Source organism: Elephas maximus, chromosome 2 (genome assembly GCF_024166365.1).
Source record: "Elephas maximus indicus isolate mEleMax1 chromosome 2, mEleMax1 primary haplotype, whole genome shotgun sequence".
Taxonomy (NCBI): Eukaryota; Metazoa; Chordata; class Mammalia; order Proboscidea; family Elephantidae; genus Elephas; species Elephas maximus.
In genome coordinates, this window is record NC_064820.1 from 49,267,501 (window position 1) to 49,288,687 (window position 21,187).

The 21,187-nt window shown below is 39.1% G+C and overlaps 1 protein-coding gene across 1 annotated transcript in view; it reads left to right on the forward strand.

Moving 5' to 3' along the window:
- Positions 1-21,187, forward strand: part of CCDC152 (coiled-coil domain containing 152) — a 65,452-nt gene that overhangs the window by 41,252 nt on the left and 3,013 nt on the right. Inside the window, exons 4-6 of the mRNA XM_049863096.1 lie at positions 3,398-3,462; positions 12,852-12,954; positions 16,064-16,191. Coding sequence (XP_049719053.1) covers positions 3,398-3,462; positions 12,852-12,954; positions 16,064-16,191 — 296 coding nt within the window. The remainder of the gene's footprint in view (positions 1-3,397; positions 3,463-12,851; positions 12,955-16,063; positions 16,192-21,187) is intronic.

Sequence of the window (21,187 nt, forward strand, 5' to 3'; positions counted from 1 at the left end):
TCTTTTCAGTGACCTCTTGCTTTCTTCATGTATGTCATTCCACAACTCATCTGGTCTTCAGTCATTAGTGTTCAATGCGTCAGTTCTGTTCTTGAGATGGTCTCTAAATTAAGGTGGGATATACTCAAGGCTATACTTTGGCTCTCGTGGACTTGCTCTGATTTTCTTCAGTTTCAACTTGAACTTGCATATGAGCAATTGATAGTCTGTTCTACAGTCAGCCCCTGGCCTTGTTCTAACTGAAGATATTAAACTTTTCCATCATCTCCTTCCACAGATGTAGTCAGTTTGATTCCTGTGTGTTCCATCTGCCGAAGTCCATGTGTATAGTGGCGGTTTATGTTGGTGAAAAAAGTATTTGCAATGAAGAAGTTGGTTGGTCTTACAAAATTCTATCATTTGATCTCTGGCTTTGCCTCTATCACCAAGGCCATATTTTCCAACTACTAATCTTTCTTCTTTGTTTCCAACTTTCACATTCCAATCAGCACTTATTATCATGCATCCTGATTGTGTGTTCGATCAATTTCAAAAAATCTTCAATTTCTTCATCTTTGGCCCTAGTGGTTGGTGAATAAATTTGAATAATAGTCATATTAACTGGTCTTCCTTTTAGGCATATGGACATTATCCTATCACTGACAGCATTGTGTTTCAGGATAGATCTTGAAATTTTCTTCTTAACAATGAATGCAACACCATTCCTCTTCAAGTTGTCATTCCCGGCATAGTAGTCTATATGACTGTTTGATTCAAAATGGCCAATACCAGTCCATTTCAGTTCACTAAAGCCTAGAATATCGATGTTTATGTGTTCCATTTCATTTTTGACAATTTCCAATTTTCCTAGATTCATACTTCATACATTCCACGTTCTGATTATTAATGGATGTTTGCAGCTGTTTCTTCTCATTTTGAGTTGTGGCACATCAGCAAATGAAGGTCCCAAAAGCTTGACTCCATCCACGTCATTAAGGTCAACTCTACTTTGAGAAGGCAGTTCTTCCCCAGTCATCTTTTGAGTGCCTTCCAACCTGGGGGGCTCATCTTCTAGCACTATATCAGGCAGTGTTCCACTGCTATTCATAAGGTTTTCACTGGCTAATTCTTTTCAGAAGTAGACTGCTGGGTCCTCCTTCCTAGTCTGTCTTAGTCTGGAAGCTCAGATGAAACCTGTCCTCTGTGGGTGACCCTGCTGGTATCTGAATACCAGTGGCATAGCTTCCAGCATCACAGCAACAGCCAAGCCCCCATAGTACAACATGCATCTCTCATAGACAGCAAATTGATGAGTCCTCCCTTTTTATCCATTCAGCGACTCTTTGTCTCTTTACAGGTACATTTAAACAATTTACGTTCAGTGTGATTATAGACAGGTAAAAGTTTATTGTTATCATGTTGTTGTGCCTTCTTGTGTGTGTGGTGCTTATGTTTTCTTTGTTCCTCTTTTCTGTGCTGAGTTCCCTTTGTCTGTGGATTTTTTTCTTTCAATTATAGAGTTTGTGTTTACTGAGGTTTTATGTTTTTCTTCTTTTTTATTCTGATGAGTAATTTGTTAACTTTCTTTGTGGCTACCCTGAGATTTACTCTTATCTTCCTAAGGATATATAACTACACTGTTTATTCCTGTTTTTATTGTTTTGATGTTGCCGTCATTTATACATTGACCTCTCTGTTTTCCCATTTTAAGTCTTTTAGCCCTGTTTTATTATGGAGAGTTCTTTACCTAGGTTGGTATCTGGCTAATGCTGTCCTGTGTGCTAGATTTCAGTTGTAGTCTGATGCTGTTGGTTCTCTAACTGAAGGAGTCCCTTTAATATTGCTTGTAAGTTTGGTTTGGTTTTATGAATTCCCTTAATTTCTGTTTATTTAGAAATATCCTAATTTTGCTGTCATATTTGAGAAAGAGTTTTACAGCATATATTACTCTTGGTTGGCAGTTTTTCTTCCAAGGTTTTATATATGTCGTCCCATTGTCTTCTTGCCTGCATAATTCCTGCTGAGTAATCAGAGCTTAGTTTTATTGTTTCCTCTTTGTATGTGACTTTTCATTTTTCTTGAATTGCTCTAGGATTTTTTTGTTTGTCTTTGATTTTGGCAAGTTCTTTGTCTGTAGACACAATAGCTTTCACCAACTTGTCCAGATAGGCAGAACAGCAGCAGTTAGAGCAAGTCCACTTCACTGTACCCTGGTTTGGTGAGATGGCTGAGGGTGGACTGGGTGGGTACTGCCTGCCACCTGATATTGGTCCAGCAGCATGGAGGCATTCACAGCCCCTCATTTTTCTCCATTCAACAACTGGTCGAGTGGTAGGAGTGGAGGGGCAGTGCAGGCCTGGTGTGGCAGCAGGGCTGACTGAGGACACTCCATCTGCAGTGGCACAGTGAGAGCCAGCGGGCAGGGGGGTCAGTGTTCAGGGTGGGTGCTCTGTCTCCTGTTGGGACCTCTGTGAAGTTACCTTCCCATGCTGCCTATCCAAGATGCTTGCTGGCTGTGTTCCAAGATGGTGGTGCTATGTTGTATTAGTTGGTAGGGGACCTCCACCTTGTATCTCTCCTCTTTCTCTGTTATTCAGTTTCTTCTTCCATTTGGTATTTGATCTATTTCTTTATCCCTTCATTTGATGCTTAGAGTTCCAGGATTGATGTTTGTATCTGTTTTTTTAGTTTTTTGGGTCTTTGCTGAAGAGGGACGGCATAATGTATCTGTCTAGGATGCTATGTTGGTTCTCCCTGTCCTTTTTCTAGCTTTTTCAGGTGGAAGCTTAGACAACTGATTTTTCAAGCATTCTTTTTTTCCTAATGTAAATAGTTAAACCTATAAATTTCCTTCTAAGCACTGCTTTAGCTGCATTCCATTAATTTTATGTTTTGCTTTTATTATCATTCACTTTTAAATATTTTCAAATTTCTACTTTGCATTATTTCAAATTGTGTTGTTTAATTTCCAAATATATGGAGGGTTTCCGGGTATCTTTTTGTTATTGGTTTCTAATTTAAATACATTGTGTCCAGAGAATATGTTCTTTACAAGTTAAGTCATTTTACATTTATTGTAACATGTTTTATGGCCCAGCATATAGTCTACCTTGGTGAATTGTCCATTTGAGCTTGAAAAGAAGGTGTATTCTGCAGTTGTTTATGTAATACTATTTAAATGTCAATTAGTCTGAGTTAGTTGACAATATTGTTTAAGAGTTCTGTGCCCTTATTTTCTATCAATTATCAAGTACTGAAAATTTTAGTTGTAATTTGTCTGGTGTGTAGTAGGTGCTAGATGCATATTTGTGAATGCATAACGAGTGGAAGCTTAAAATGTTAAACATATTTCCATATTAATTAAAAATGCTTTGTTTTTACTATGCTTCTTTACACATTGGTGATGATTTTTACACAGATGAAAATGAACAACTAAAAAGAAATACTGATCTTATGAAGGAGAAACTAAAGTCTCACGAACAGGTGAGTTTATGTATCACTATATTCAAGCAAGTCCTTATAGAGCATTTGTCTTATTTAATTAGAAAAAAAAAGGTAGTTACTGTAAATAAACACAGCAAAACTTGTAATATGTATGTGTGTGTGTATATATATATATGCCAAAATCTTTAACAAATGAAAATTTATTTTTAAAGAAATACAAGTTTTTTGGACCCCAGCCTTTATATGCAATATAGTACACTAATGTATTACTTGTATTTCTTTTTGTTTCTACCAAAAAAAATAGAGGTACAGGTATTTTGCTACACGTTTTTTAATTATATTAGCAGAGATCTTACTTCAGATTATACACTATAAACTTTTTCTATTACAAAGTAAATGTGTCTGTCCTGTTTATAATTTGGGTAATCTATTGAAATTGTATCATCCAAATGAAGGTGGCATTTTATGTGAAGCAAAAATAACTTCTCTCCCAGGGGCCACTATGTTGTTGTTGTTTAGGTGCTGTCGAATTGGTTCCAATTCATACCGACCCTTATGTACAACAGAACGAACCATTGCCCAGTCCTGTGCCATCCTCACAATTGTTGCTATGCTTGAGCCCATCGTTGCAGTCATTGTGTCAATCCATCTCTTTGAGGGTCTTCTTTTCCTCTGACCCTCTACCTTACCAAGCATGGTGTTCTACTCCAGGGGCTTGTCCCGCCTGATAACGTCTCCAAGTACGTGAGACAAAGTCTTGCAATGCTTGCTTTCAAGGAACAATCTGACTGTACTTGTTCCAAGACAGATTTGTTCATTGTTCTGGCAGTCCATGGTATATTCGGTATTCTTCACAAACACTGTAATTCAAAGGCATCAATTCTCCTTCGACCTTCCTTATTCATTGTCCAGCTTTCACATCCATGTGAGGTGGTTGAAAATACCATGGCTTGGGTCAGGCACACCTTAGTCCTCAAAGTGACGTCTTTGCTTTTCAATACTTGAAAGAGGCCTTTTGCAGCAGATTTGCCCAATGCAATTCATCTTTTGATTTCTTGACAATTGCTCTCATGAGCGTTGTTTGTGGATCCAAGTAAAATGAAATCCTTGACAACCTCAATCTTTTCTCCATTTATCATGATGTTGCTTATTGGTCCAGTTGTGAGGATTTTGTTTTCTTTATGTTGAAATGGAATCCACACTGAAGGCTTGGTCTGAGATCTTCTCCAGTAATTGCTTGAAGTCCTCTTCACTTTCAGCAAGCAAGATTGTATCGTCTGCATATTGCAGGTTGTTAATGAACCTACCACCAATTCTGATGCTGGGTCTTCTTCATGTAGCCCAGTTTCTCAAATTATTTGCTCAGCATACAGATTGAATAAGTATGGTGAAAGGATACAACCCTGATGTACAGCTTTCCTGATTTTAAACCACACAGTATCCCCCTATTCTATTCAAACAACTGCCTCTTGGAATATCTACCTCATGAGCACAATTATATTCTGCCACTTTTTCTTTCCTCTTATAAGAACAGTATAGTGATAGCAATTGTTGATCATATAACACAGTGTTTGAAACATAAAAGGTGCTCAATAAATGTCAGGTCCCATCCCCGTGCCCTTTGGGAGGTTTATTACGCTAAATTTTCATCATTCCCCCTGTTGTGGATTGAATTGTGTCCCCCAAAAACATGTGTCAACTTGGTTAGGCCATAATTCCCAGTGGTTGTCCTCCATTTTGTGATTGATATAATTTTCTTATTTATTGTAAATTCCAGTCTCTGCCTGTGGTTAGAGGCAAGATTGGATTATGCTGAAGAGGATTAGGGTGATATGTAACACCCTTGGTCAGGTCACATCCCTGATCCAATATAAAAGGAGTTTCCCAGGGGTGTGGCCTGCACTACCTTTTATCTTACAAGAGATAAAAAGAAAGAGAAACAAGCAGAGAGTGGGAGGGACCTCTTTCATACCACCAAGAATGCAGCACTCCGAGGAGAGCGCATCCTTTAGTCCCAGGGTTCCTGCATGGAGAAGCTCCTAGACCAGGGGAAGATTGATGACAAGGACCTTCCTCCAGAGCCGACAGTGAAAGAAAGCCTTCGCCTAGAGTCAGTGCCCTGAATTTGAACTTGTAGCCTACTAGACTGTGAGAGAATAAATTTCTCCTTGTTAAAGCCATTCACTTGTGGCATTCCTGTTAGAGCAGCACTAGATACCTAAGACACTCCCCAAGACCCAATATGCCAAACTCTTGCACACCTAATATCTTAAAGGCTCAAGTTGGATCTATATCAGGCTTAGAGCTTCAACTTGAAGGATGATCCCTGTCATGGATTGAATTATGTCCCCCCGAAAATGTGTGTATCAGTTTGGCTAGGTCACGATTCCTGGTATTGTGTGATTTTCTTACATGCTGTAAATCCTGCCTCTATAATGTTAATGAAGGACAATGGGTGGCAGTTGTGTTAGTGAGGTAGGACTCAGTCTTCAAGATTGGATTGTGTCTCGAGGCAATCTCTTGAAATATAAGAGGCAGAAGTGAGCAGAGAGACAGGAGGACCTCATACCACCAAGAAAGCAGTGCCAGGAGCAGAGTGCATCCTTTGGACCTGGGGTTCTTGCACAGAGAAGCTCCTAGACTGGCTGAAAATTGATAAGAAGGCCAACAGAGAGAGAAAGCCATCACCTGGAGCTGACACCCTGAATTTGGACTTTTAACCTACTTTACTGTGAGGAAATAAATTTCTCTTTGTTAAAGCCATCCACTTGTGGTATTTCTGTTATAGCAGCACTAGGTAACTAAGACAGTCTCTAAATTCAGTCTGGTTGCTCATTTGAAGAGACTTTGAAGAGACGCAAACTAGTGCTGGAACCCTGCCCAGCATTTCTGGGTAATACTCAGGTACAAGGAATAGCTTCTGGCTGTGTTCTTGGAAAATTTAGCTATGCATCACCAATTTTAAGGTGGGTTAAATGTTTCTGGAACGTATCCTACTCCCTTTTTTTTTTTTTTTTTTTCCTCTTTTATTCTTTCCCTATCCCTTCCATGTCTTGCCTCTAAAGCTCAAAGAAACAATAGATGGTGAAGTCAGGTGTAATTGGAGCAGAGATTATTGTTGTTAGGTGCCATCGAGACAGTTCCAACTCATAGTGACCCTATGCATAACAGAACAAAACACCGCCTGGTCCTGTGCCATCCTTACAAACATGCTTGAGCTTATTGTTGCAGCCCCTGTGTCAGTCCATCTCGTTGATGGTCTTCCTCTTTTCGGCTGACCCTGTACTTTGCCAAGCATGATGTCCTTCTCCAGGGACTGATCCCTCCTGACAACATGTCCAAAGCATGTAAAATGCGGTCTTGCCATCCTTGCTTCTAAGGAGCATTCTGGTTGTACTTCTTCTGAAACAGATTTGTTTGTTCTTTTAGCAGTCCATGGTATATTCAATATTCTTCATCAACACCACAATTCAAAGGCATCAATTCTTCTTCGTCTTCCTTATTCATTGTCCAGCTTTCACATGCATATGATGCGATTGAAAATACCTTGGCTTGGGTCAGGCGCACATTAGTCTTCAAGGTGACATCTTTGCTTTTCAACACTTTAAAGAGGTTCTTTGCAGCAGATTTACCCAATGCAATGCTGTTAATTGTGGATCCAAGTAAAATGAAATCCTTGACAACTTCAGTCATTTCTCCGTTTACCATGATGTTGCTCAATGGTCCAGTTGTGAGGATTTTTGTTTTCTTTATGTTGAAGTACAATCCATACTGAAAGCTGTGGTCTTTGATCTTCATTAGTAAGTGCTTCAAGTCTTCTTCACTTTCAACAAGCAAGGTTGTGTCATCTGCATAATGCAGGTTGTTAATGAGTCTTCCTCCAATCCTGATGCCCCATTCTTCTTCACATAGTACAGCTTCTCGGATTATTTGCTCACCATACAGATTGAATATGTGTAAGTGTGAAAGAATACAACCCTGACATACACCTGTCCTGACTTTAAACCACTCAGTATCCCCTTGTTCTGTCCCAACAACTGCCTCTAGATCTTTGTAAAGGTTCCTCATGAGCACAATTAAGTGTTCCAGAACTCTCATTCTTCACAATGTTATCCATAATTTGTTATGATCCACACAGTCGAATGCCTTTGCATAGTCAATAAAACACAGGTAAACATCCTTCTGGTATTCTCTGCTTTCAGCCAGGATCCATCTGATATCAGGAATGATATCCCTGGTTCCACATCCTCTTCTGAAACTGGCGTGAATTTCTGGCAGTTCCCTGTCAATATACTGCTGCAGCTGTTTTTGAATGATCTCCAGCAAAATTTTGCATGCGTGTGATATTAATGATATTGTTCTATAATTTCCATATTCGGTTGGATCACCTTTCTTGGGAATAGGCATAAATATGGATCTCTTCCAGTCAGTTGGCCAGGAAGCTGTTTTCCACATTTCTAGACATAGACAAGTAAGCACCTCCAGCGCTGCATCTGTTGTTAAAACATCTCAGTTGATATTCCATCAATTCTTGGAGCCTTGACTTTTGCCAATGCCTTCAGAGCAGCTTGGACTTCTTCCTTCAGTACCATCGGTTCCTGATCATGTGCTACCTCTTGAAGTGGTTGAACATCGACTAATTCTTTTTGGTATAATGACTCTGTATTCCTTTCATCTTCTTTTGATGCTTCCTGTGTCATTTAACATTTTCCCCACAGAATCCTTCACTATTACGACTCGAGGCTTGAATTTTTTCTTCAGTTCTTTCAGCTTGAGAAACGCCGAGCATATTCTTCCCTTTTGGTTTTCCATCTCCAGCTCTTTGCACATGTCATTATAATACTTTACTTTGTCTTCTTGAGCCGCCCTTTGAAATCTCCTGTTCAGTTCTTTTACTTCATCAATTCTTCCTTTTGCTTTAGCTGCTTGATGCTCAAAAGCAAGTTTCAGAGTCTCCTCTGACACCCATCTTGGCCTTTTCTTTCTTTCCTGTCTTTTCAGTGACCTCTTTCTTTCTTCATGGATGATGTCCTTGATATCATTCCACAACTCATCTGGTCTGCAGTTACTAGTGTTCAGTGCGTCAAATCTATTATTGAGATTGTCTCTGAATCCAGGTGGGATATACTCAAGGTCATATTTTGGCTCTGGTGGACTTGCTCTGATTTTCTTCAGTTTCAGCTTGAACTTGCATTTGAGCAATTGATGGTCTGTTCCACAGTCAGCCCCTAGCCTTGTTCTGTCTGATGATATTGAGCTTTTCCATCGTCTCTTTCCACAGATATAGTCAATTTGATTCCTGTATGTTCCATCTGGGGAGATCCATGTGTGTAGTCGCTGTTTATGTTGGTGAAAGAAGGTATTTGCAATGAAGAAGTCATTGTTCTCCCAAAATTCTATCATTCAGTCTCCAGTATTGTTTCTATCACCATGGCTGTATTTTCCAACTAGTGATCCTTCTTTGTTTCCAACTTTCGGATTCCAATTACCAGTAATTATCAATTCATCTTGATTGCATGTACAATCAATTTCAGACTGCAGAGGGTGATAAAAGTCTTCTATTTCTTCATCTTTGGCCCTAGTGGTTGGTGCGTAAATTTGAATAATAGTCATATTAACTGGTCTTCCTTGTAGGTGTATAGATATTATCCGATCACTGACAGCATTGTACTTCAGGATAGATCTTGAAATGTTCTTTTTGATGATGAATGCAACACCATTCCTCTTCAAGTCGTCATTCCCAGCATAGTAGACTATATGATTGTCCGATTCAAAACGGCCGATACCAGTCCATTTCAGCTCACTAAACCCATTAAACCCATTGCCATCGAGTCAATTCCGACTCATAGCGACCCTACAGGACAGAGTAGAACTGCCCCACATGCTTTCCAAGAAGCACCTGGTGGGTTCGAACTACCAACCTTTTAGTTAGCAGCCATAGCACTTTACCACTATGCCACCTGGGTTTCCTTCAGCTCACAAATGCCTAGGATATCAGTGTTTATGCATTCCATTTCATTCTTGATGATTTCCAATTTTTCCTAGATTCATACTTCATACATTCCAGGGTCCGATTATTAATGCATGTTTGCAGCTGTTTCTTCTCCTCTTGAGTTGTGCCACATCCCGAAAGCTTTACTCTATCCACGTCATTAAGGTTGACTCTGCATTGAGGAGGCAACTCTTCCCCAGTCATCTTTTGAGTGCCTTCTAACCTGGGGGGCTCATCTTCCAACACTATATCAGACAGTGTTCTGCTGCTGTTCATAAGGTTTTCACTGGCTGATGCTTTTCAAAAGTAGACTTCTGGGTCCTTCTTCCTAGTCTGTTTTAGTTTGGAAGCTCAGATGAAACCTGTCCTCTGTGGGTGACCCTGCTGGTATCTGAATACCAGTGGCATAGCTTCCAGCATCACAGCAACACACAAGCCCCCACAGTACAACAAACTGACAGACATGTGGGGGGAGCAGAGATAGAAAGAGAAAAAAATTTGCTTCCCTTCCCTTCTAGAACTTCAACCCCTAGAATATTGATTTGTCTAGAATACTATAGGAATTTTCAGAGGGGTGGAAATGAAATACAAAATATCACCACCCAAGAATCTGAACTCCTTCATTAGCTGCTGTCTAAAGAAAACTAAAGATGACCTCAATCTAGTGAGAATTTTCTAGTGCAAATCCTCCGGGTACATCGAAAACACAGAGAACCACTCCCTAAGAACAAACAAAGGAGGCCGTATTCATGGGACTAGAAGAGTTTTTGTGTTTGTTTTTATTTTTAAGTAATAGGTATAGAAAAACAACTTGCATACAGACAATCCTTAAAAGTTTCATAAAACAAAAATATAACCAGAGGCTATCCCTTGGAATTCAAAGTTCCCAGAAGGCAAATGAGAAGAGAGCAACCAAGTATCACTTGTTAGGACTTGTTCCCCCTACAAAGAGGAAAGGATTACTAAATTTCTCAGGACTGGCACAAGCTACTCTTGGGGAGACGGACCTAGTGAGATAGAGCCCAGGCCCAGCCCAGACATTAGGGAAATCTTCATGTCTGGCGGCTGAAGTGAAAACCAAGTCCTGCAGAATTAACGGAAACGTTTCATTTTAGTGGTGGCATCTCCAGGTGGCAACATCAGTGGGGAATTGAAGGACACATAGGCTCGTCTCTTATTGTTTCTCAGCGCAGCAAACTGTTTAGTGTGCCAATTCAGTCAGTAGTAGTTTCGACCACTCTATAGTCACCCATCTAGGAACATAGATGCATGCATATGGAAAATGGTAATTTTTGAGATTTACTTTTTTAAAATAAATCAGAGCCAATGGGTTGGATAGATTAGGACATTCCTGGAGGTTGTTAGGCAGAATAAGTAGCACACATAGGAATCCAGACTATATTCCTTGAACTGATGTTATCTGGGGGGAAGTATTTATAATTATAACCATCTAAGTCAGTAAATCTAGACCTTTTTTTTCACCAATACCACTAAATATTTATATATATATAAAAAATGTATATATACTTACCCATGATATACTAAATACATTTGATGAGTATCAGGATACAAAAATACATGCATATATATGTATGTGTGTGTATATATATATAAAGATATATATGTACATATATATAATTTTTCATATAATTTCAAGAAGTTAGTAGACCCTTAAAAGCCCATCCACTGGATCTAGCTAAATAACCTTGATCTAAATAATTCTTAGTGGCATTCCCATTCATTCAACAAATATATATAGAATGATGTACACTAGGAGTTTGGGATACAATGGTGTGTAAAATAAGCCCCTGTTCCTGTGGTGTCTAGAGGCTTTCTTGACGCTTTGCCCTCATTATTCCCTTTTTTCTACTATCCTACTTAACTTTCCTTCTTCCAGCTTTGCTTTTCTCTTGATTACATCTTAGGCCTGTGAGTCACTTCCTAATATAGGTCCATACCCCTGGCAAAAGCATAAAACGTATTTTGGGGGTTTTCTCTCCCACCACCTCTCTCAATGTGCCTCTCCCTATTCTTAGCATGATAAATCATCCCAATGCTTCAACAAACTAAGAAGCTAATCTAAGGCAGCTGTCCAGGACTTCTCAAACCCCAGTCCATCTGTCTCTAGCCTCTTCTCATAAAGCTAACACTTGGCATGGGTAGGCATGGGTAGTGTTTAACCTTCTACTGATAATTAGAAATAGTTATATAATTTTCAGAAACAGAAGTTCAGCCTACATTCAAAAGGTCTCATCCTACCTTGGGGTGAGCTTGCTGACTATGGGATAGTGCCTTCTCTTGACAATAAAGCATAGCTTTGGCTTTTATTGGACATATTTTAATTCTGTAATAGCACATATTCATACAATTAATCCAAATATTTTTATACTTGTGATATGTTAAACACTTTTGATGAATAAACACATTGTCCCTATATGGTCACTATCTCCTTGAAGCAGAAATTGGTCCTTCTCAAATCTGATTCTTCAAACAATGAACAGTGTCTTTCTCTTTACATTTATGATTACATATAAAGGTGGAAAAATTTACATTTCTAATTATTCAAAAAGTTGTGTACACAACTTGTACAAGGCAAGGTCATAGATGCTCCATAGACATATCCAAACTCCCTGAGGGACCATATTGCTGGGCTGAGGGCTGTGGGGACCATAGTCTCAGGGAACATCTTGCTCAATTGGCATAACATAGTTTATAAAGAAAATGTTCTACATTCTACTTTTGTGGGGTCTTAAAAGCCTGTGAGCAGCCATCTAAGATACTCCACTGGTCTCACCCCTTCAGGAGCAAGAAAGAATTAAGAAAACTAAAGATACCTGGGAAAGATTAGCCCAAAGGACTAATGGACCTCATCTACCACAACCTCCACAGGCTGAGCCCAGTATAACTAGATGGTGCCCGGCTACCACCACAGACTGTTCTGACAGAGATCAAAACAGAGGGTCCCAGACAGAGTTGGAGAAAAATGTAGAACAAAATTCTAACTAAAAAAGAAAGACCAGATTTGCTGGCCTGACAGAGACTGGAGAAACCCTGAGAGTATGGCCTCTGGACACCCTTTCAGCTCAGTAATGAAGTCACTCCTGAGGTTCACCCTTCAGCCAAAGATTGGACAGGCCCATAAAACAAAACAAGACTAAAGGGGCACACCAGCCCAGGGGCAAAGACTAGAAGGCAGGAGGGAATAGGAAAGCTGGTGATAGAGGACCCAAGGTTGAGAAGGGAGAGTGTTGACTTGTCGTGGGGTTGTTAACCAATGTCATAAGACAATATGTGTACTAACTGTTTAATGAGAAACTTGTTTGTTCTGTAAACCTTTATCTAAAGTACAATTATAAAAAATGCATGTAAGAAAAAAAAAGAAAAAAGTTGTGTACATATATTTAAATGGAAAAATTTATACTTTTTTAATCTTTAGGAATATAAGAATAATATTGTCAAACTTGTGAATGAAATGAAAATCAAAGAGGATGGATATAAGACAGAAATAAGGAAACTTTATCAGGACATGCAAAAACAAGGTAAAGTTTTTTATTTTAAAGTTCCTAGATTCTAAGACATCAACAAACAATTTAAGTATGTGTATAAGCTTTTTTCAGTAACACCCAGTATTCTTGAATGAACATTTCCTTGATGCATTTTAATTTAGGTTTTTGTGATATAAATTACAGTATTTCTGAATTGGATTCATGATGTTTGCACTTAATAATATTTAATGTGATTAGTACCATAAAATTAATATAAAATGTATAATGAAATTTTCTTCAGTAAAACAGGGCTCGTGAACATATATTGAATATATGTTGAGGTTAATTGGTTTTATATGAGTGTTAAAAACCTTTCTTAATGAGTTCATCTTTAGGCACACAATATATAAAAATTAGCTTGAAATGGATGATAGGTCTAAATGTCAAACCTATAAAACTTCTAGAAGAAAGCATAGGAGACAATCTTCATTACCTTGAGGTAGGCACAACTTCTTGGAAAGAAACAAAAAGCACAAACAATACAGAAAAAATTATAACTTGGACTTTATAAAAGTTAAAAACTTCTGTTCTTCAAAACCTGTTAGGAAAATAAAAGGACAATCCACAGACTGGACGAAAATATTTGCAGAGTACATACCTGATACAGGACTTGTATCGAAAGTATATGAAGAACTCTTAACAACTCAATAATAAGAAGTGGACAACCCAATAAGGAAATGGACCAAATATCTGAACAGACACTGTGCCAAAGAAATATACAGATGGAGATAAACACATGAAAAGATACTTAACATAATTAGTCAGTTACCACTAGTTGCCATCAAGTCAATTCTGACTCATGTGACCCCATTTGTGTCAGAGCAGAACTGGGCTATATGGGGATTTCAATGACTTATTTTCTGGATGTGGATTGCCAGGCTTTTCTTCCAAGGCATCTCTGGGTAGACTCCACCCTCCAACCTTTTGGTTAGCAGCTGAGTGTGTGTTAACCATTTGCACCACTCAGCAACTCCAGCTGGTCAGTAAACACCAACCAAACCAAACCCATTGCCATCGAGTCGATTCCAATTCACAACGACCCTATAGGACAGAGTAGAACTGCCCCTTAGTTTCCAAGGAACAACCTGCAGATTCGAACTGCCAACATTTTGGTTAGCAGCCAAGCTCTTAACCACTGAATTAAAACTACAGTGAGATACAACTTTGCTAAATTTTAAAAGGAGACCTTATGCCTGTTAAATAAATTAAAACTATAATTTAAAAAAAAATTCTCACAAGAAAACTGCAGGCTCTGGTGGTGTCATGGATTGAATTATGGCCCCCCAAAATGTGTACCAACTTGGCCAGGCCATGATTCTCACCAGTATTGTGTGATTGTCCACCATTTTGTCATCTGATGTGATTTTCCTATGTTTTGTAAATCCTACCTCTATAATGTTAATGAGGCAGGATTGTTTGGCAGTTATGTTAATGAGGCAGGGCTTAGTCTACAAGATTAGATTTTGTCTTACGTCAGTCTCTTTTGAAATATAAAAGAGAGAAGCTAGCAGAGAGCAGAGGGACCTCATACCACCAAGAAACAAGAGCCAGGAGAATAATGTGTCCTTTGGACCCAGGGTCCCTGGGCTGAGAAGTTCCAAGACCAGAGAAAGATTGACAACAAGGACCTTACCCCAGAGCCAACAGAGAGAGAAAGCCTTCCCCTGGTGCTGGCACCCTGAATTCAGACTTCAAGCCTCCTCGACTATGAGAGAATAAACTCCTGTTTGTTAAAGCCATCCACTGGTGGTATTTCTGTTATAGCAGTGCTAGATAACTAAGACAGTTGGCTTTTCTGGTGAAATTCTACTAACCATTTCAAAAAAAAATAATGCCAATCTTATACAAACACTTTCAGAGGATTAACACAAGAACAAGGACTCTTTTCAGTTCATTTCATAAAGGCCAACATAATCTTGATACCACATGTCTGTCTTCTAATATAGTATTCAAAGATAGATAGATCCATTTCAATGTTTTAGCTCTTATTTTGGCACAATTTCTCTGCATTTGTACCTTCAACAGTGCAGCCTCCAGGCACATAATGGGTACAGATGGAACTCAATTTCTCTGAGTTTTGGATAGCTAAATATATCCTTCTGGGCTTTGTCGCATCCCAGGCTGAGGTGGGACCTTTTATTAGGACCCTGATACTAAGCCCTGACATTTGAGCAATATTGCCTGATGAAGATGGGAAGAACAGACTGTTGGCTGAGAGAAAATAAAAGCCATGGCATTCAGAGGGGAAGGCATGGAAAGTGGTAGAGAATAATAGTTCATTTTCCACCTATTCTTTGCACTACACAAAAAAGGTCAACAAGAGAAAGGCCAGAAACTGACTAGTGCCAGATTCTTTTACCCCTTGAATTGTCAGGCTAAGTAAACGGGAAGTGACTGAAGGTTTTTGAGAAGGCGAGTGCCATATTTAGAAAGATGGAACTGGCAACAGTGTATAGGAGGTAGATACTGGTGATAGAGAGCTTAAACACAGTCCAGGTAAGGAAAAATGAGACCTGAAACTAAGCAAGTAGCAGGAGTAGAAATTAGTTGTGAATGGAAGTCCCGTATTTGCGGGGCTGGTAGATGAACTGACTCTTTCCTTTCTGCCTAAAATCAAAGAGTTCCTTGAGCTTCCCACCCTAGAAGATACAGTGTTATTAACAGGAATAGGAAAATTGAGAGAAGAGAAAATTTGATGGAGCATAGAGACATGGTATGAATATGAGAGAAGCCTGATCGTATGGAGTATAGCAGGGGCCTGATGAGCTCAATTCATCTGGTAATTTGGAGCCTATACCTAGATACCCGAACTTTGTATCCCTCTTTAACTATTAAGTGTCCTATTTATTCTCTAGGCCGTTGATGTTTAAGAGTACAAATTATTCATTCAAAAGCATTTGGTAGGCAACCTTTGTGATTCAAACATTTTGCAGGGTCTTGTCAAAAGTGTATAATGTTATCTTGTACATATACTGTTTCTAAAATATATGTTTTCATTAATAAAATTTACTTTCATGTGTCTTTTTAAAATACTAAAGAAATATATGCTTATAAGATTTTTTTAAATGTTAAAATGAATGAACTTTATTTTCGTTGCATTCAGCTGAATTAAATGAAGAAAAGCGCAAAGAACTGATAGAGAAAAAGGAGATGGAAATTTCAGAGTTAAATGCAAAGTTAAGAACTCAAGAAAAGGAAAAACAAAATGAATTAGTCAAATTACAAATGGAGGTAGGTGTTTAAGGGTCTGCTAAACTATGGGTGCATCTCTTATTCTAAGCCATACTTTGATTATTTTTCATCACACTGAGGTAAATTTCAGGACTAGAAAGAACCTTGAGAGAAGGTTTCACATGCTGATATTCCCCATGAGCTCAAACACCGTACAGCTGCCTTTCAGTGCTTGGCCTGAAGGTGGGAGTCTTCAGCCGTTCAAAGGGTCCTAGTTTCCAGAAAGGAAATTTTCTCTGAGAGTGGGGACAGATCACTTCGGAAACCCATTACCCACTGCTGTCTAACAGATTTCGACTCATAGCAACCCTGTAGGACAGAGTATAACTGCCCCATAGGGTTTCCAAGGCTGTAATTTTTACAAAAGCAGACTGCCACATCTGTCTCCCGCAGAAGAGATGGTAGGTTAGAACCTCTGACCTTTTGGCTAGCAGCCAAGCTAGCAGCCAAGTCTCTGCAGACTTTTTAAGACTGTCATTCTGGAGTGGGGAGAATGTTACTAATCCTCAACATTACTCGCTCCTCAGAAGAAATTATGGAGCCCTGGTGAACCAATTACAAATTCTTTTTGCTTTATTTAGGATAAAAAGAGACAAATTTCTCCCTGATATATTTGTAGAAACATACATATCATGGGGCAGAAAAACTAGATTCTTAGAAAGAGTTTAAAAGGGACTTCAAATAGGAATATTCATTGTGGTAAAACAGGGCATCAACCTAGGGGTGACGTATTTACAAAAAAAGATAGTCAAAATCTATTATCCTTATCATGCCTTAAGAAAGGAAAAATCTTTATATACAAGCAGTCTGAGACCCCATTTGGAGTTTTTTCTAAAGATCTGCCGTAACAATATGATACAAAAAGTCACACTGAGTTAGTGAATATATATATTAGCTGTGTACATTTGTGGCTGTCAAGAAACCAAATATCTGAAAGAAGTTCAGCAATAGTACATAAAACATTTATAGAAAATTACAAATGATACTCATCATTATGATTTTTAGAGACTGGACACTCCTTGCCACCAAGTCACATACTTTGATCCTGAAGAGTATAAAAAAGCATTATCCAGAATGTGGGAGGGGTAAAATTGCCACAGGCCTCAGAAAAAAATGACTGCTCCTATTCTATTTTAGTAATATTATTTGAGTGTTTAAGTGACCAGTGCTTTGCTGAACACTTCACATCTGTTTTATCACTTGATCTTTATAACTTGCCCGTAACGTAAATAACGAGTTTTCCCGTCTTATAGTTGATGCAACTGAGATTCAGAGAAATTAAGTACCGTGTCTAAAGTCACATAGCTGATGTGTAGTTGAACTGAGATGTTTCAGATTCCAAAGCCCATGGGTATCTTTCTTTTGGGTATGATTGTACAGTATTTCAAATTCTGTCTAACATCAAGGACTGATGAGAATGTGGGTATAGGAAACAGGACTTGGCATGAAAGGCCCCCTGTCCCAACCAGGGCAAGCCAAGACCTGCAAGTTAGGCATGGGCAAGAGATGGGACCAACACTGCTTAAATGCTTGCTGCCTCTGTCAGAGCTGCCTCTGTCTGCTCAGGCCCTAAGTTAAACCAGAGAGATCAAGTGAGGGGATCGTTGGGGTCAACTGAGGGAAACTGAGGAAGGCAGAGGTAAAGGAAATGGTAAGTAAAAAAAAAAAAAACCCTTTGCCATTGAGTCAATTCCAACTCATAGCGACCCTATAGAACAGAGTAGAACTGCCTCATAGGGCTTCCAAGGAGTGCCTGGTGGATTCAAACTGCCGACCTTTTGGTTAGAAGCTAGAGCTCTTAACCACTATGCCAGGGCAGAAACTACTTCTTTAGAGACCACTACTCAATGTAGGATGTCTACATTACCAAGTCATAAGCACAGAGAGATATGGCAGCCAAGAAAGAACAGGCCCTGAAGTCAAGGTCGAAGGCTGTTAACAGAAAGCATGATGTGAGGAAGAGGGCCTCTCTAGAACATCAGGTCAAAATAAAAGAAGCAGACAGTTGCGTGAGATCCAGCTCTGGAGCTCAGGTCCATGGCTAGAAAGCAAGACTAGGCAGTAAAGAGAAAAAAAGGCCAATATTTTTTAAAGTCTCTATTGTGTGCGAGGCATTGTGTTGGGCCCACATTTATTTTAGGTTGCATGTCTATTTTATTAAGAAGCAATGACAGACATGAAGCCTAAAAAACATGGATAGGGTCTAGAACAACTCTGTCTAATAGAAAGGTAGTTGTTGTTACTAGGTGCCATCGAGTAGGTTCCGACTCATAGCGACCCTATGCACAACAGAGTGAAATACTGCCCGGTCCTGAGCCATCCTTACAATTGTTGTTATGTTTGCAGCCCATTGTTGCACCCACTGTGTCAATCCACCTTGTTGACGGTCTTCCTCCTTTCCGCTGACACTGTACTCTGCCAAGCATGATGTCCCTCTCCAGGGACTGATCCCTCCTGACAACATGTCCAAAGTATGTAAGACGCAGTCTCGCCGTCCTTGCTTCTAAGGAGCATTCTGGTTGTACTCCTTCTAAGACAGATTTGTTTGTTCTTTTGGCAGTCTATGGTATATTCAATATTCTTCACCAGCACCACAATTCAAAGGCATCAATTCTTCTTCGGTCTTCCTCATTCATTGCCCAGCTTTCACATGCATATGATGCAATTGAAAATACCATGCCTTGGGTCAGGCACACCTTAGTCTTCAAGGTGACATCTTTGCTCTTCAACACTTGAAAGAGGTCCTTTGCAGCAGATTTACCCAATGCAATGCCTCTTTTGATTTCTTGACTGCTGTTTCCATGGCTGTTGATTGTGGATCCAAGTAAAATGAAATCCTTGACAACTTCAATCTTTTCTCTGTTTATCATGATGTTGCTCTTTGGTCCAGTTGTGAGGAGTTTTCTTTTCTTTATGTTGAGGTGTAATCCATACTGAAGGCTATGGTCTTTGATCTTCATTAGTGTTTCAAGTCCTCTTCACTTTCAGCAAGCCAGGTCGTGTCATCTGCATAAGGCAGGTTGTTAATGAGTCTTCCTCCAATCCTGATGCCCCATTCTTCTTCATATAGTCCAGCTTCTCGGACTATTTGCTCAGCATACAGATTGAATAGGTATGGTGAAAGAATACAGCCCTGACGCACACCTTTCCTGACTTTAAACCAATCAGTATCCCCTTGTTCTGTCCGAACAACTGCCTCTTGGTCTATGTAAAGGTTCCTCATGAGCACAATTAAGTGTTCTGGAATTCCCATTCTTCGCAATGTTATCCATGATTTGTTATGATCCACACAGTCAAATGCCTTTGCATAGTCAATAAAACACAGGTAAACATCCTTCTGGTATTCTCTGCTTTCAGCCAGGATCCATCTGATAAATCTATCTGATATCAGCAATGATATCCCTGGTTCCACGTCCTCTTCTGAAACTGGCAATTTCTGACAGTTCCCTGTTGATATACTGCTACAGTTGTTTTTGAATGATCTTCAGCAAAAGTTTGCTTGTGTGTGATATAAATGATATTGTTCTATAATTTCCATATTCGGTTGGATCACCTTTCTTGGGAATAGGCATAAATATGGATCTCTTCCAGGCAGTTGGCCAGGAAGCTGTCTTCCATATTTCTTGGCATAGACGAGTGAGCACCTCCAGTGCTGCACCTGTTTGTTGAAACATCTCAATTGATATTCCATCAATTCCTGGAGCCTTGTGTTTCGCCAATGCCTTCAAAGCAGCTTGGACTTCTTCCTTCAGTACCATCGGTTCCTGATCATATGCTACCTCTTGAAATGGTTGAACATCGACTAATTCTTTTTGTTATAATGACTCTGTATGTTCCTTCCATCTTCTTTTGATGCTTCCTGTGTCATTTAATATTTTCCCCATAGAATCCTTCACTATTGCAACTTGAGGCTTGAATTTTTTCTTCAGTTCTTTCAGCTTGAGAAACTCCGTTAGTGTTCTTCCCTTTTGGTTTTCCATCTCCAGCTCTTTGCACATGTCATTATAATACTTTGTCTTCTCAAGCTGCCCTTTGAAATCTTCTGTTCAGTTCTTTTACTTCATCAATACTATTGAGCCAAATATATAATTTTAAATTCTCTAGCAGCCGTATTCAAAAAAGTAAAAAGAAGCAGGTGAAATTAATTTTAATAATGTATTTTGTTTAACATACTATATTCAGGATATTATTTTACCATGTAATCAATTTGTTTAAATCATTGGCACATTTTGCATTCCTTTTTTGGAGTGGGGCAGGTATTAATTCTTCAAAATCTAATGTGTATTTTACATTTATAGCACAGCTCCTCAGTGCCTGGACAAATTTCCAGTTCTCAGCAGTCAAATGTGGTTAGTGGTTTTAGCCATTAGATCTAGGGACTCAGACTATTAAATAAAGAAGTAAGGAATAGAGACTAAATAGGAAAGCCAGGACATAGTGGGGCACATAGATATGGAATGGAAGTGATGCCTGTGTATGGGAAGGGAGTCATGTTCACTTTTAGGAGTAAGTGCAGGCAGGTCCATACAATAGCACACTCATGGTCCTAAGATAAGGACTATATGCCCTCACTGCTTGTCCTGGTTTTTAGCACCTGGTTTTAGGTTCCCTTCTTATTGAACACATAAGGGCCAGCATGTATGTGCTATTCCTCAGAGTGGGGCTGAGCCTACTAATGGTACTGGCTGGTGATTTCAGCTAAGGCCTCTGAAAATTCTCAGATCTCTAATCATGTGATTAAAAAGTTGCCTATGAAGCACGGCAGAAAGAGGAAGAAAAAGCAAAGTACCATTTTAACCCAGTCTTATAAAAGTCTTCTATAACTGCAACGAGTTATGTTTCAACAAAATGATACGGTTAGGTAAGAAAAATAAATGTGTCTAAAGCAAAAGAATGGATAGCATTATACATTGAGGTACTACAAATAAAAGAATCTACCTTGCTGTACTAAAATATCATATTTCTCTCTTAAAATATTTAGTAACATGGGACCACT